The sequence below is a fragment of the Crocodylus siamensis genome, chromosome 5 (assembly GCF_052110815.1).
Source record: "Crocodylus siamensis isolate JL-2025a chromosome 5, ASM5211081v1, whole genome shotgun sequence".
Taxonomy (NCBI): domain Eukaryota; kingdom Metazoa; phylum Chordata; order Crocodylia; family Crocodylidae; genus Crocodylus; species Crocodylus siamensis.
In genome coordinates, this window is record NC_143399.1 from 186,743,160 (window position 1) to 186,759,619 (window position 16,460).

The window sequence follows — 16,460 nt, forward strand, 5'->3', positions numbered from 1 at the left end:
AAAAAAGTAGGTCAGGGCACAGTCCCGGGCTGTGCCCTCAGGCAACCAGAGGCTGGGTCCACCGTAGAGACGCTCTGAGTACCAGAGCATCACTGTGGTTGGCCCCTCACCCTGGTGACGTAAGTAAGGGGTTGGGGGGGGAGGGAACTATGGGGGACACCTCCACTCTGCCTCTGTTGTGTTGCTGGAGGTGATACCTCCATAGCTGACTTGGCTAAGATGGCTGCTTTTGCTGCAAAGATCTCAGGTTTGAATCCTGTTGGGGAAAACTGAAGGATCGGGCCCCAAGGTCACGGTGGGCCGGGGTGGCAATTAGATACGGACAGGTGGGATTAGCGGCGTAGAGTCTGGAGTTAGGGACTCGGAGCGGATTGAGAAAGAACAGGTGAATTTATTTGACTTACGCTTCAGGCGTAGGCAGAAAGGTCTTCAGTTACAGTTTTGAACACAAACTAACAATTAACAACAAAGGGGTCTGTTGGCCCACAAGGTTCAGTCCGAAGACCTAGTCCCAGGGCTGGTCAACAGCTCATAAATGGGGATCACAAATAACAAAATGAACTGTAACACGGTGATGATGAACCGCGTGACGCCAGTCCACAGCAATGGACAAATCGGGTGGTCGTATGAGAAAGCCGAGGTCAGTAGCCAGAAGGTGATGCAGCGGAGACGTCAGTTGGAGGGATGAGCAGAGTCGTAGGTGGTGAAGAAAGCCGAGGTCGATGGTCCGGAACCGGGTTAAACAAAGTCCAGAGGGTGATCTGAAATCGTAAGCCGTTAATCAGTTCAAAAGGTAAGTCAGGAGCCAGATGATCGTAGTCAAAACCGCAATACAACGAGTAATACGAAGGACTAAGCCACGGAGCCAAAGGAGGAGATCAATAGGCCTTGAAGCCTGACTCAGAGAACAGTCCCTGCAGCAGCAGCCTCTGTCTCTGGTCCGCGCAATCTCCCCCCGAGGGAGGGGCTCACAGAACTTTTATATCAATTTGGTAGCCAATCAACGTGCTCTCCGCAGAGAAATTTCTAGTCCGATTACCTCATGTCAGGTTCTGACTGAGCATGCTCTCAGTCAGGAGCTGACACAATCTGAGCATGTCTGTGGGGAAAGTAGGTCAACAATGATTGACAGCTCCGCAGGTCACCCAGGGGGCAAGGACTGGGTGAGCCTTGGAAATTTCCACTCACAGCTTCAAACTGCACATGTCAGTTTAACCTCTTCTGTACTGGCAGCATACTCTCAAAAAATTTCCATGACAAATCCCATTTCTCTGTTCTCACTGTTATTACTAAGCAGCTGAATGTAATAGACATTATTGCATTCTAAGGGTTAGAAAAACCTAGTTGCTAAGGTCAGACTATCCAAAATCATGTCCATATAGAGCATATAAGAAACCCTCTTGGCTGTTGTATAGCCCCTTTCTCAAGGCCAGATCTGGCTGCATGTGCTGAGAAAAGGGTTCTGTCCCAGTGAGCTGTAGCAAGCCGACCATTAACTGGGATATTCTAGTGCAGCATAGGATCATAGGAAAGTAGGACTGGAAGGGATCTCACCAGGACAAGCCAGGATCATCTCCACTTAAACCATCCTAGCCAAGCATTGGTCTAACCTCCTGTTGAAATGAATGTTTAGCTGGTCTAGATACTAATGCTTTTGTAAAATAAGTTGTTAACTAATGAAGCCACGAGCAGCAGAACATGCAGGTGGGAATCCCCAAGGAGTACTTTCTAGCTAGGGAGAAAAAATGTGCAAAAAGAGAAATTTGACTTTCTTCCCATTTGGTTCAGAATACCAGATGTTTCCCTTTGACATTTGCTGGGAGTTTTTGTTTCTTTCAAGTTATTATCCAATTAAGACAGACTTGTAAAATTGTTTAACATTTAGCACCTACTGGTATTGAATATCAAGGAGAACTAGAATTTGTCAAGTGTGCTGCTTTTAAATGTCTGCTTTAAACAGGTATGCTTAGTATTTCCAGTTTCAATTACTGGAGTGTAGTAAAACAATATGTGGAGGTTTCTGTTTCCATTGGCTGCTTGTTTTAAACATTTAATCTGAACTGTGTGTGATAGGCATGTAGAAATAAAGGGATCAAAATACCAAGTTTGACCACTGCTCCATCTAGTCTAATACCCTATCTTCAACAGTACTTGGTGTCAGAGGCTCTAAAGGAACTTTATAGTGGACAATTATGAAACAAACTCCCTAAACTTCATCACTCTGGAGCCCTAAAATCTGAAAATTTATGTCCCATATATTTTTAATAATCTATCAACTGGATATATTCTCATTCTTGTGCAAGCATCTCCAATCTGTTTCTGAATCTTTCTGACTTTTGACCTCAGTGATAGCGTGTGGCAGTGAGTTCTAGAGGCTGATTATGGAGGCAGTAAAAATTATTTTCTTCTTGCATTGGCTGCCTTTTTGATTATCCGTCGTTTTGGTATTATAAAAGAATAGCTAATCCTATCTGATTTACCGCTCGTGTACCATTCATTTTGAATCGTTATCCATTTCTCTCTCAATCTTTTCAGTCTCTCCACATGTCCAATACCTTTTGTTGCCTATATTTTACTCCTTTCTATTTGTAATATATGGAGGCATAATGACCAGATCTGAGCGCACAACTTCCTAGTTCTATATATTTTATCCAATTGTCACCTTTGAGTGAGACAGTCTGTTGTTGTCTGTTGTCTAGCAATATAAATCTGTAGCCTGTTAGTGTGAGAGGCCTTTGGCACCTAAGGCTGAAGACTTGGGGATAAGTCAGAAAGAAAAGATAAAACACTTTCTTTTCAAGATGTGGTACTGGAACAAAAGCAAAATGAAAATGTTATTACTATGCACTTGTCTGCACCAAACTTCACTCACCACCTATTGGCCTCTTAATGTTACACTTTAGTATCTGCCCTTTAGCTAGTTTGTACACATCAGCTGCCTGTTTTGGTGCCCTTCTGTTGCTGCAATTTAGACAGTAATTTCCAAGTTAAGAAAATGTGTTGTATGCTTTCTGCAAAATGTACATGCCAGAAGAAATCCTTTGTATCCCTTGGTGTATCTTCAAAGAGCTCTGGCATGTTCCAGGAGCAAAAAGCCTTCCTTTCCTAAGAACTCTGTTGGATGGGTAAAAGTTTGTAGTCTTTTTCTTTCTTTGTGTATCTATTGAGTAAATTCTTTAAACTATAGATATCCTGTAGCTAAAGTCTGTATGTTTTAACAGTGGTAAGTACACATTTTTCAGGGTTACACAGCTGATCTGGAGCAGATAACAGCTGTCTTCTTTGAGCACCTCAGTAATAAACAGTTGCTCAAAGGAGACTTCATGGGGACTGCTCCTGGAAATGCTACTTTAGGTTTCTAAATGGGCAGAATTGGCAAGGCCAAGTGACTTAAGTTTGTTAATTCAGTGACATAAGCTGGTCCAGGCTGAGCCATCTATTTGCATGAGACCTAGTTGGTTAGTTTGTGTTTTTTTTAAATATAACCTGTGCTTAAAACTGAATATTTCAGGAGAGGGAAAAGCCATGGCTTAAAATTTGTTTCTGAATCTGAGTAAAATGGGGTGGATTATGTAGCCTGTTATCAAGCTTTGCTTAATTAGGAATTGAAAAACGTGGTCTGTTGTGTATCCTTTTCCAAGAGGCTTGACTGTTTATCTAACATACCATATTGTCATTTGCAATCTAGACCCACCAGGGTGACCTAAGGATACTTTAACTCAAGACTCCAGGTTCCTGTTCCATTTCACTTCACACTGCAACTGTAACATTGTTTTAATGTCTTAGATCTGGTGGATAATAGTGAGCTAGGCTGCTGTGATGCTATTATCTCATGAATCTCTACATGAAAGGATTGTTTTAGGGCTTTCTGTGAATTTTCCCAACATCTGTTTGCAATTTGGGTAACCACGAATGTTTGTGTTGTTAAAGGGCAGAGTCACTGTTCCAGTTGCCAGTGCTTGTGTAACTTTAAGTTACCCAGTTGGAAGCTTGCCATTTGCCAGCCCTGTGAATGTGTACTCCTTCCCCTGCCTTCTGGACAACTCCAATGCCTCGGTCCGCAAAAGGACTTGGGTATTGCAATGCAGAGCATTTTGACTCTTAGCTTTTAAGCACATGGCACAGGTGATAGATTCACAGTCCTAGTTAGGCATCTAGACTCCATATAAAATGCATAGGGAGGGTGAAACAGCTCAGACTGGGATCCACAGGAGCTAGCAGGCTAAGCAGAGAGCCACCCAGGACAGGGTCTGTAACATCTGCCCCTCAGAGGCTTAGGCACCTTAGTCAGGGCTGCAAGAAGGCATCTTCCTCCATTTGGGATTTGTAGTCCTAAACCCTTTCCTGAAGGGAGCTGCTTAAACCCTTTCTCTTAGGAATTATATTAGTGATCATGGCTGGAGAAAGAGATAATGGTAGTACCTGTCCTATACACTGGCCTGATTACAGCATGTGTTACTCTTTTCTTTTGAAGCACTGGAGAAGATGGTGCCATTTGCTTTGTGACTAAAGTTCCTGCCTAGCAGTTGGGAGACCAAGATTCAGTTTTCTTTCCTCCCTGAGAGGATTCAAGCCCACGTCTTCACGGAGTGTGCCATGCCCCGTCAGCAGGGGGGGACTCAATCTCTTCTGTTGAAGCTGTTCCATTATGCAAAAAGTAACTAAAGATTTATTGGGCCAGAGAATTGGAGTAAGTGTATCTATGACCCTGTGGCCTGGTAGTTAAAGCACTCACCTGAAAGGAGAGGGAAATTTAACTTTGGTCTCAAGTGTCTAAATTGTGCCTACAGCCTACTTTAGAAACCTATGTACTTTGGGGGATCTGGGTCTAAGAGGCTGGCAGAACTGTTGATATGAAATGAAAGCCATTACTTTTGGACAGCGTTCTCAGATCAGCTCACATTTGTTTCTGAAAGCTCTGATTAGGCATAAGATGGAATTCCTTGCATACCACACTGAAAACTGCATGTTTTTGTGAGTGTGGTTCAAATAAAATAGAAGTTTTGTCCTCTTTTTCTCTTTACAATGATTAAAGAAGGCCTGAGAAGGGTGGTGGGAGGGAAGGGGGTGTTTAAATGTTCTGCTTGTTTTTATTTCAGAATATCAGGAATGTGAAGTCTGTTTTCTAAGTTTTTTAAGCAGCCTCCAGCATGAGGCTTGTATGAAACTGTCTTCCACCCTCTGGCCCAATCAGGTGTATTACTTAAACAGGATTAACAATAAGCAGAGTGTTAAATAGTTTGAATAAAAATCACTTCTGCACTCAGCTTCCCTTGTATTTGGGGAATCATAATCTAGGAAGGGTGCAAGCATGGAACCAAGTAATACCAGCATCACTTAGATCTGTTTTCTAAATCTCCATAAATTACACCAACATCTGGACCGGACAAATATGAAACTATCCTAAGGTAGTTGCCCAGAGTAGCCACTATTCAATTGTCTTGCCACTAGGTGGTAGGGGAGCTGATAACAGCCTATTTACATTGAACAAAGAGCCCGCCAAAGATGACATTGATGAGAGCTGGGGACACATGATCTGTACACTGCGGAACAGTTACTTCTGACCTTCTGAAGGGAAACTTTACCGCAGAGTACTGTAGTTTACATTGGTCTAGAGCTATATGCTCACATGTATACTGGAAGCTGGTTCCAGATCCTAGTTTCATAGATTTCATAGACATCAGGGCTGGAAGGGACCTCAGGAGATCATCGAGTCCAGCCCCCTGCCCAAAGGGCAGGAAGTCAGCTGGGGTCATAGGAAACCAGCAAGATAAGCATCCAATTTACTCTTGAAGGTGTTCAATGTAGGTGCTTGAACCACCTCCGCTGGCAGGCTGTTCCAGACCTTGGGGGCTCGGACAGTAAAGAAATTCTTCCTTATATCCAGCCTGAAACGGTCTTGCAGGAGTTTGTGACCGTTCGACCTCATCATCCCTTGGGGCGCTCTGGTGAACGAACGTTCCCCCAGATCCTGGTGGTCACCCCGATAAACTTATAGGTGGCCATCAGATCACCCCTGAGCCTACACTTTTCCAGGCTAAAGAGTCCCATGTCTCTCAGCCTATCATCGTAAGATCTGTTTTCCTGACCTCTGATCATGCGCGTGGCTCTCCTCTGGACTCTCTCAAGCTTCTCCACATCCTTTTTGAATTGTGGAGCCCAAAACTGGACGCGGTACTCCAGCTGCGGCCTCACCAAGGCCGAGTACAAGGGGAGAATGACGTCCCGGGATTTGCTCAAGAAGCATCTATGGATGCAAGCCAGCGTTTTGGTTGCTTTAGTAGCCGCAGCATCGCATTGCAGGCTCATTTTCATCTTGTGGTCAATGATGACCCCCAAGTCTCTTTCTTCTGTAGTGCTATCCAACGTAGCACTGCCGAGCCTATAAGCATGCTGCAGGTTTTTCCTCCCAAGGTGGAGAACCTTGCATTTTTCGGTGTTAAACACCATCAGGTTCTCGTCCGCCCATTTGCTGAGCTTGTCCAGGTCAGCCTGGATCACCCGCCTATCTTCTGGCGTGGATGCTTTGCCCCAGTGTTTGGTGTCATCGGTGAACTTGGCCAGTCCACTCCTGACTCCAATGTCCACATCATTAATGAAGATGTTGAACAGGATGGGTCCCAGGACAGAGCCTTGAGGGACCCCACTGGTCACAGGGCACCACGATAAGTGACTGCCATCGATTAAAACCCTCTGGGTCCGACCACGGAGCCAGTTTCCCAGCCAGCGGATCGTGGTGGAGCCAAGGCCACAACTGGCCAGTTTGGCCAAGAGGTGATTGTGGGATACCAGATCAAAGGCTTTTTTGAAGTCAAGATATATGACATCAATCTCTTCTCCCTTGTCCAGGTGATAGGTCACCTGGTCATAGAAGGAAATGAGATTGGTCAAACAAGACCTACCCACAACAAACCCGTGCTGGCTATCCCTTAGGATGTTAGCCTGGGCCAATCCCTCAAGGATGGCCTCCTTAATAAGCTTTTCTAAGATCTTCCCCAGGATAGAAGTCAGGCTAATGGGCCTGTAGTTAGCCGGATCCACTCTCCTCCCTTTCTTGAAGATCGGCACCACATTGGCCTTCTTCCAGTCTTCAGGAACTACACCAGAGCGCCAGGAGTTTTCAAAGATCCGTGCCAGGGGCTGGGCTATGACGCTCGCCAGCTCCTTGAGTACCCTGGGGTGCAGATTGTCAGGGCCGGCTGACTTGAAGGTATCCAGCTTCTCAAGGTGTTCCTTCACGAGGTCAGCATTTATGGAGGGTAGGGGATCCCCATCACCCGGATCTCCCTGTCCCATTGCAGGCATGGGCGTCCCATGGGACTGATGAAAGACTGACACAAAGTACCTATTTAATAGGTTGGTTTTTTCCTGGGCGTCAGTTGTCAGTTGCCCCATCTGGTTTAGCAGGGGTCCAACATTGCCCTTGCTTTTCCTCTGGCTCCCCACATATCTGAAAAAGGACTTTCTGTTGTCCTTGATGCTTGAAGCTAGTTGGAGTTCAGTTGCAGCCTTGGCTTTCCTGGTTTGCTCCCTGCAGGACTGGACCAGTGCAGAATAATCCTCCTTGGAGGTGAATCCCATCCTCCATCCTTTGTAGGCTTTCCTTTTGAGCTGCAGGAGGTCCACTAGGTCCCTAGAGAGCCAGGAGGGCTGCTGTGCCTTCTTGCTGCCTTTCCTCCGTGTTGGAATAGATTTAGCGTGTGCCTTGAGGATCGCTTCCTTGAGAAGCAACCACTCTTCTTGAACTCCCATCTCCCTGGGGTCATGGTCCCTAAGGGCCTGACCGGCAAGCCTCTTGAGCTTGTCAAAGTTGGCTTTTCTGAAGTCAAGGACTTCTGTGTTGCTGACTGACTTGCCAGCTTTACGGCGGATGGTGAAGGTGATCAGCTCGTGGTCGCTGTCACCCAACTTCCCATCGATCACTAGGTCACTGATTAGGTCGTCCCCCGTAGCCAGTATCAGGTCGAGCAGCGCTTTGCCTCTCATTGGCCCATAGACTTCTTGAGTCAGGTAGAGGTCATCCACGCATGAGAGAAAGCTTTGCGACTACTTGGGTTTTGCTGAGTGATCTTCCCAGGAGATGTCCAGGTAATTGAAGTCACCCATGACAACCAAGGTCCTGGAGCAAGCGGCCTCAGTCAGTTCCCGGGCGAACTCCTGGTCAAGCTCAGGACTTTGAGTGGGAGGTCTGTAGTAGACTCCCACCGTTGTGTCCCCTGTGCTGTTTTTCCCACAAATTTTTACCCAGAGGGTCTCTAGCTGTCCATGCCGGTCACCAACATCAGCTTGCAGGGACATGTAGCTTTCCTTCACATAGAGAGCTACCCCCGCCCTTTTTGTCAACACGAGCCCTCCTGTACAGGGTATAGCCCTCTATTCCCGTGGTCCAGTCATGGGTGGAGTCCCACCAGGTCTCCATTATCCCAATGATGTCATAATTCTTTGCACTGAGCAGGAGGACAAGCTCCTCCTGCTTGTTGCCCAGGCTCCTGGCATTAGTGTACAGGCAGGCAAGTGTGCCCTTAGGGGCTCTTGCCTTGCCCACAGACTGTGCCAGGGCTGGGGCAGGGGTGGGCTCCCTTAAGTGCCTTGGTCTGCTGGCTTTGCAAGGGTCACTCTGCGGGCCAGCAGTGCCAGTAGTCCCCCCATCCCCCAGCGGGCTTAGTTTAAAGGCCGGTGGAGCAGGTCAGCCAGCCTGGCTGAGAAGAGCCTCCTCCCCAGGGGAGAGAGGTGGAGGCCATCTCTTCCCAGCAGCTCACTGCCTCTCTCTCCAAAGAGCGAACTGTGGTCGTGGAAGCCAAAGCCTTCCCGATGACACCAGCGCCGGAGTCTTTGGTTCACTGCGTGGATCCTCCTCTCCCTCCTCAGCCCATAACCCGAGACTGGGAGGACTGATGAAAACACCACCTGAGCTCCCAGACCCCTAAGGACCACTCCCAACTCCCTGTAGCGCCTCATGACCTGGCTGGGGGTGCTCCAAGCCATGTCATTGGTGCCCACGTGAATAAGGAGCATGGGGTAGTGGTCTGTGAGCCAGAGGAGCTGTGGGATCCTCTCCGCAATGTCTCAGATGCAGGCCCCCGGGAAGCAGCAGACTTCCTGGGCTAAGGGGTTGGGATGGCAGATTGCCCCCTCAGTCCCCCGCAGGATGGAGTCTCCCACAACAAACGCCTTTCACTTTGACTTGGGGAGAGCATGATCAGAGGTCAGGAAAACAGATCTTACGATGACAGGCTGAGAGCCATGGGACTCTTTAGCCTGGAAAAGCGTAGGCTCAGGGGTGATCTGATGGCCACCTACAAGTTTATCAGGGGTGACCACCAGGATCTGGGGGAACGTTTGTTCACCAGAGCGCCCCAAGGGATGACGAGGTCGAATGGTCACAAACTCCTGCAAGACCGTTTCAGGCTGGACATAAGGAAGAATTTCTTTACTGTCCGAGCCCCCAAGGTCTGGAACAGCCTGCCAGCGGAGGTGGTTCAAGCACCTACATTGAACACCTTCAAGAGTAAATTGGATGCTTATCTTGCTGGGATCCTATGACCCCAGCTGACTTCCTGCCCTTTGGGCAGGGGGCTGGACTCGATGATCTCCCGAGGTCCCTTGCAGCCCTAATGTCTATGAAAGTCTATGAAAGTCTGGGTGGCCATCTCTGAGGTGCCCAATGATGTGGCTGCAGAGCCCGAGGGGACCCTCGGGGTGCAGCGCGTGCCCATCCGTGTCATGCCTCTGGTAGGCTGGCTACAGCTGGGGCTGACTACTCTGGGGGGTCGCAGGCAGGATCTCATGCCCTCCCACGCCCTCCCCTGCTCGAACGCCGCGCTAACTCGAGCGCCTGTTTACGCAGCCAGTTCACGCAGCTCCCGTCGCGGGGCTCCCTGGGGGGCTGGGCTATGTAGGGGCCTGGGCGGGGGCTTGACCCGGCCCAGCACCAGGCAGCGGCCTCCTCCCAGGGAGCGAGGAGTTAACCCCTTCCCACCATGAGCCCGCTTACCTCCGGGTGTGCTGGGGGTCGGCAGGGGGCTCCGCGGCTGCTGAGGGGGTGTCTGGGGGGCTTCGGGGGAACGGGGGCACAGCGGGCTTCACCCACGCATCTCTCACCACTCCGGAGCCTAACTGAGCCTTTTTTTTTTTTTTTCCCCCTGTTTGGCTGGCCCTTTTAAACTGTGTGCATGCGCAGTGGGCCTGCCGTCAGGGAACGCTGGTTTCTCAGGCCAGGGGGGCCCTGCCCAGGATTTGGGGGGCCCTGCCCTACAGGAGGGGGACTGGTGAGTACCCCACTCTGGTCAGTTGCCCTGACAGTGAAGTAGTGCCTCCTGATTTCCAGCCTGAACCTACTCTCAGTCAACTTGTGGCTGTTTTTCCTTGTTGCTCTGGGAGATGCTCATGGGAACAGGGTCTCACCCATTCCCCTCTGGTCCCCCCTGGTAAGTTTATAGATGGCTGTGACTGCCTGGCCTCGAACAGTTGTTTATGTGCAGCCTTGGCCCAGATGGTCGGAACTGGACGTCTTGAAGTTTGTAAACCAAGAGGCAGATGTTGATCACCTAGGTGGCAGACTCACCTGCCATAACTAACTTTGAATGTAATTTCAGTTGGGGGGGGCAAACCACCTGGGGTTCCTTCACGGTGGGTAGTCCACTAGGCAGCTGTCCATGGGACTCCAGCTCCCCTACACCCCCGCCTCAGTCCAACCTTAGGTGGGTCACTGGATCTTATCAGCCGCTCCTCCAGTGCTGTTCTGGTCTTGACCCTAACATCCTCTTCAGCTTGTCATGTCCCAAGCACTTTTTCCTGGGGTGACTCAACTGATCTGCTATCCAGCCTGAGCAGGTCTTCCTCCTTCTCTAAGCTGCCTCAGGCCTGGGACCTGAAAAAGGAAGGGCGGAAAGGAGCTGCCTTGTCAGCGCCTTTACTCTGTGTCCTGTTCCTTCAACAGGGACTTCCTTTCTGGCTAAGAGACTTAGTCCCCTGACGTTGTTGCTCCCACCTCACAACCCCTCCAAAAGGGGGTAAAGAAAAAAAATGAAACCAAAATTACGAGTTAGGGAGGGTCTGTCTAAATTTCCTACCCTAGCCCTACTGCTAAGATATGGACCTACCTCCTTATCACTCTTGCTATGAATCTCTCTGTCCTTGTCCCTGCTAGCCAGTACCCCCCTCCTGGTACCTGGGACCTCTGTGGTAGATGACCCGTAGTCTGCCCAGGGATAGCCACAGCATCTCTTCTTGGGCCATCACTCCCTTCACACCATTGAATGCGGCTTGCCGAATCCTCCTTCCCCGATGTCGTCCGAGGCATTCCACTTCCAGTGCCCCGCGGTCCTTTTGGGTCTCATTGGCCGTTGTTTGTGTTGTAACCTGCTGCCAAGCCTGCTATTGCTCCACCAGGCTTCCTCTTTGGGTGCTCATACCAATCTCCACTGATGTAGAGAGCCTCCTCTGGCTCTCTTGCTCCCCGGGCACACCAGCCTTTGCCGGTGCAGAGAGCCTCTGCCGGCTCTCCCTCCTCCCAAACACGCCAGTTGTCACTGATACAGAGAGCCTCTGCTGGCTCTCTCACCTGTGCAGATCTGCCATCATCACCACTGAGAGTCTTCACTGACTCTCTCTCCCCCTCTCCTCCCCAGCCTTCGCTGGTGGTCCTTTTTATTTCTGCTGGCCAGTGATTGCCGATGACATCACCGGTTGGCTTCAGCTGAATAAAGGCACAGTTTACAACCTGCGCAGGATCCCTCATTCACTCCGGCTGCAAGTGGGCCAGAAGTACTTCCGGTGCATTTCCAGGTTTGCTGCTAAGCACATCATGGGTCCCCCCTGCACTCCTGTGGGACGCTTCCTGCACCACAGCATCGCAGTGATCACAAGCCTTGAGGTATGTAGAAAAAACTTTTAAAGCTGTGTCTATGCCTGAATTGCTGATTCTCTGAATCATTATCGAACCTTCAGATTTTGTTTCGGCTGAATTGAATCAGGGATAGTGATTCAAATCAATTAATCTAATCACTGTACACGGGCCAGATCCGAATCCGAATCGAATAGGTTCTGCTTTGCACACCCCTAACATCTATGTAAGTGCTTTGTTTGTTTTCATTTTAAGACTAATCGTAGGCATACAAACCATGTCTTTCTGTGGTAGAAAACAAGCAGAAATGAACTATTGGGTGAGAGCTCAGCCCTTCTTCCCATACCATGATAAAAGCAAAAACCTTTTATCTTTCCTCTATGGATTATCCATAGTTTTTTATTTTCATTGTTTGGTATTTCTTAATATTGCATGTGTATGGCTTTATGTTTAATTGCATTTAATTACTGTAGGTTTCTGTTTTTGATTGTTCCTTAGCTATTCCATATTCAGTGCTAGCAAGCCTTTTCCCAGACAGCATGTGCATGAGTGTGTATGTGCTCTCACAAGTATTTACCACATGTTGCATTCAGGGCCTTTCTCTAGTTTTGTTTGATTTTTATCACAATCTGCCCTTGATTCTAGGACTACTTCCTGAACAGCTTTTGATTTTTGCAAGCTGTGGCAACGTACATGCAAGAAAAACAGTTGTGAGCTATCCTGGGAACCTGCACTCTTCCACCCTTACTTCACCTTGGTTAGCTGAGGTTAATGTCATGGTAAATGAAATCCTTCCATGAGTAATGCTTAAGGATATTTTACTGAACTGTCTTATCTATAAAGACATTTCCTGAGCTGCTTTCTTATCCCGTCTTGGATGTGCATTACAGTTTCCTGGCATTGTTTTTTTTTGTTTTGTTTTTCATTTTCACCCTTGCTATTTTTATTTTCTGTCACACTTTTTAAAAGAGTTTCTGCTGAGCTGATGGTATCCAGACTGCTTAGGTCATTTCTTTCTTCAGATATATTCTCTGTCCCTCTCTTGCTCTTACTGACATCCCAGCCCCCATCTTTAGTTTGCTGGACTTATCTCCTATTTACTCGGTATCTTGGTAATTCAATATTGTAGACAGTCTACTGATACAGCCCAGTCAAGACACAGTTATGCCAATTACACAGGGTTCTTCTGTAAAGACGTCATCTTGCCCTTTCAAACAATGTTATTATTTGAACAGGTGTGTAAATCTAGGAGGCACTGTGCAGAGAAATAAACCAAGCACATGTTATTTTGACAAGAATAATTACAGCTTTGTGATATATCTTCAGAACACACAGTTTGTGTCTCCAAAACTCTCTTTAAAAAAAAATTACTAATTCAACTGTAAATACAGATAACACTGAGCCAAAAACAACAATCACTGTCTAGATGTTATCCAAAGCACTCTGTTGCACGGAGACTTTCTATTATATTATGCCCACACAACTATGTTACAATTGCAAACTGGCACTGATAGTTAGGATAGGCCAGAATTAGGGTTGCATTGGTAAATCTAATATGATCCTCCTATAAATATAATTTATGATATGATCATTAATCAACACACCTTTTCTACTTATTTATTCAATGTACCTGGAGGATGGGGCTGACTTAGTAACCTGTTGTTCAATATTTTATTTTATCCTTGTTGTGGTGTGTATGTCCTAGGCCTTATTTTTTGCAGACTGATTTAGTGAAAGGTTTTAGTAGAATTATTCCTCGTGGAACTTTATGTGACCCTCCTCACAATAGCATATTGAAGCTTCTCAGACATTAAGGGCTTCTTAATCACAGCATCCCTGCAAAGGGAACAGGTGCTATCATTCCCCATTTACAAAAGAGGGACCATGGAGCATGAAGTTACAATTTTACATGCACCTTGATGGTTCATTTGAATAGTCTAGTCAATTGGAATACTCCTCTGAATCCCTTATTGTTGCTGTTATCATTTATGCATAAGAAATCCAGGGAAAAACAAATGTGTCTTAGCAGAGATCGTGTAACACTGAGGTATGAGCAGAGTCTGGAAAGCTGTGACATGGAGTTGTGACATGGGCAAGAGTCAAGGGGTAGGGAGGTGGAAAGGAAAGGAAAGGAAAGAAGGCATAAAACCATAGGTAAACCAAAGGTAGTGAGTGTGACCAGCGAACAGTGGAATTGGAGTGGATCATACAAAAGCCAGCTGAGAAGGTGGAGATCTCTGATGGTGGCCTGCAGATTAAGCTTAAGAACCAAGAGACTGACTGAACTATCTGTGCAGCAAGGGCTAGTCATATGCCAGTTGGTGAAGGCTACCTGATGTCAGTGCTTACAGAGGTGGTGCCATAGACGAGACAAATATTCCTGCACCAAAAAGTATGTGCACAAGGCAAACAGGCATGCAAGAGAGGGTGAGAGTATAGAAGCTGTGGGACGCTGTGGCCACCAACAAGGGTGGTTTATCAGGAATGGTTGAAAGAGGAGAGAAGGCTTGGGGACAGAGAGGGAGATTGTGCCAGGCAGTAAGATGGGAAGCACAAAGCAGAAAGTGAGGAAAAGGAAATGAAAGTAGGATGTGAGGCAAGGGATGGGCATATGCATGAGGAGAGAGAACATAGAGTGAGTAGAGCAAGGAATGGTTTGATCAAGCCAGTATCACCTTATGAAGCATTGGGTATTTTCCTACCTCATTGGCCTTACGAAGAATAACTGATCCATGATGGAGGCAAAATTCTTGTGGGTGATATCTTCTATTGAACCACCTGCATGGTTGGGATAGACACACTGTAGTTTTGGGGTATCACAGTACCTTTCCTCAGGCCTCTTAGCCACAAGAAACATTTACACTGTATTATTTACAGGTGCAATTTTTCCAAAACTTTGTTGAGCCATTTATATACAGCTGGCCAAACTACTGCCCCCTACGTGGCACATCCTGCTGGTACCAGGTGCTGTGAAATTAAGTTGGCATTTACCTCCTATGGTACAAAGCTCATTCAAGCTGCTGTGTGAGTAGTAGTTGCCCAGTTATCCTTTACATGTGTTTACCCACCTCTAACTAGAATATGTGCTCCTTGGCACATGCCTGGATCTTTTATTATAAGAAGGTGAATTGGGACACAAAGGGGACTGTAGCAATTTGTTGTGGATTATTACAGAAATAAGGTTCATTTGCTGCTGACATTTAGACTTGCAGTTGCTTGGTGAAGAGAGTCTGTTATTTGGCACTCAGCTCTTGGCATTACCTTCACGCTCTTGGCTAGTTACATTCAGAGACATATGTAGACTCTCTTCCTACTCTTTCTCTTTTTCCTTTTCTTTTTTCAGTGCAAGATGCAATTTTGTTTTGGTGTCTTGTCCAGGGGCATTATTAGAGATGGATGAGGGACACTGTACTTCAGGTATACTTTTACCCTCCCTTGAGGAATATGTTATCTTTTATTGATCCCCACCCCCCAAAAAAAGAAAAAAAAATTAGGACAGGCTTTCTGTACTTAGCAAATTATTTAGTGACCTCCTGGTTTGTTTGTTTGTTTTTCTTTTCTTTTTTTGGTCAGAGGAAAATGTTCTTAGTTTTTTTTTCCCCCAGACAGAAGTCTATCTGTTGCTCGTGTCCACAGAGCTTAGATAGCTACTGAAATCATAGCTAATAGGTATGAATTAGTGACAGATAATGCAGTCTTCATAGGCGAGGTCAGCTTCCAAACTACTGCACATAGCAGCACAGTTTGGACTGAAGGTAAGCAGCCGACAGTGGTGAAAGAACAGGTTAGGGCAGGGGTGGGCAAAATGCGGCCGGGGGGCCAGATGCGGCCTGCCAGGTCATTCTATCCAGCCCATGGGGCCCCTAAAAAATTTAGAAAATTAATATTAATCTTCCCTGGGCTGCCTATCATGCAGCCCTTGATGGCTTGCAGAAACTCAGTAAGCAGCCCTCTGCCCAAAATAATTGCCTGCCCCTGGGTTAGGGACTACTTAGAAAAGCTGGACGAGTACAAGTTCCTAGGGCTGGATGTGATGCATGGTGATTGGGAAAGGTCCTGGATGAGTGGAAAAGGGCAAATATAGTGCCCATGTTTAAGAAAGGGAAGAAGGAGGAGCTGGGGAACTATAGACCAGTTAGCTTTACCTCAGTCCCTGAGAAGATCATGAAGCAGATCCTCCAGGAATCCATTTCTAAGCACTTGGAGGAGAAGAAGGTGAGTAGGAACAATCATCATGGATTCACCAAGGACAAGTCATGCATGATCAACCTGTTTACCTTCTGTGACAGCATGACTGGCTCTTTGGATCCAGAGAGAATGTGATATATCTTGACTTTAGTAAGGCTTTTGAGACGTTCTCTCACAACATTCTTGCAGGCAACTAAGAAAATATGGGTTGGATGAGTAGGCTGTATAGAATGAGGTGGATAGAAAACTGGCTAGATGGTTGGGCTCAAAGAGTAGCTCAACTATCTAGCCAGTCAATGGCTCAATGTCTAATTGGCAGCCAGTATCAAGAGGAATGACTCAGGGGCCAGTTTTGTTCAATATTGTGGCAGGGCACTGGTGGTGCCTGCCACTTTAAGGGCCAAGTCAAGCAGCCAGCAGGTGCTTG

At 47.1% G+C, this 16,460-nt stretch overlaps 1 protein-coding gene across 2 annotated transcripts in view; it reads right to left on the minus strand.

Annotated features, from left to right (window-relative positions):
• Positions 1-391: 391 nt before the first annotated feature.
• The window catches only part of ARHGAP12 (Rho GTPase activating protein 12), a 181,067-nt gene continuing 164,998 nt past the window's right edge, over positions 392-16,460 (minus strand). Inside the window, exon 18 of one of the 2 annotated variants that reach the window (XM_090047522.1) lies at positions 392-761. In XM_090047522.1, the coding sequence (XP_089903648.1) occupies positions 530-761 (232 nt within the window). In that variant the 3' untranslated portion in view covers positions 392-529. The remainder of the gene's footprint in view (positions 762-16,460) is intronic. The other variant, XM_090047521.1, reaches the window with a different exon arrangement.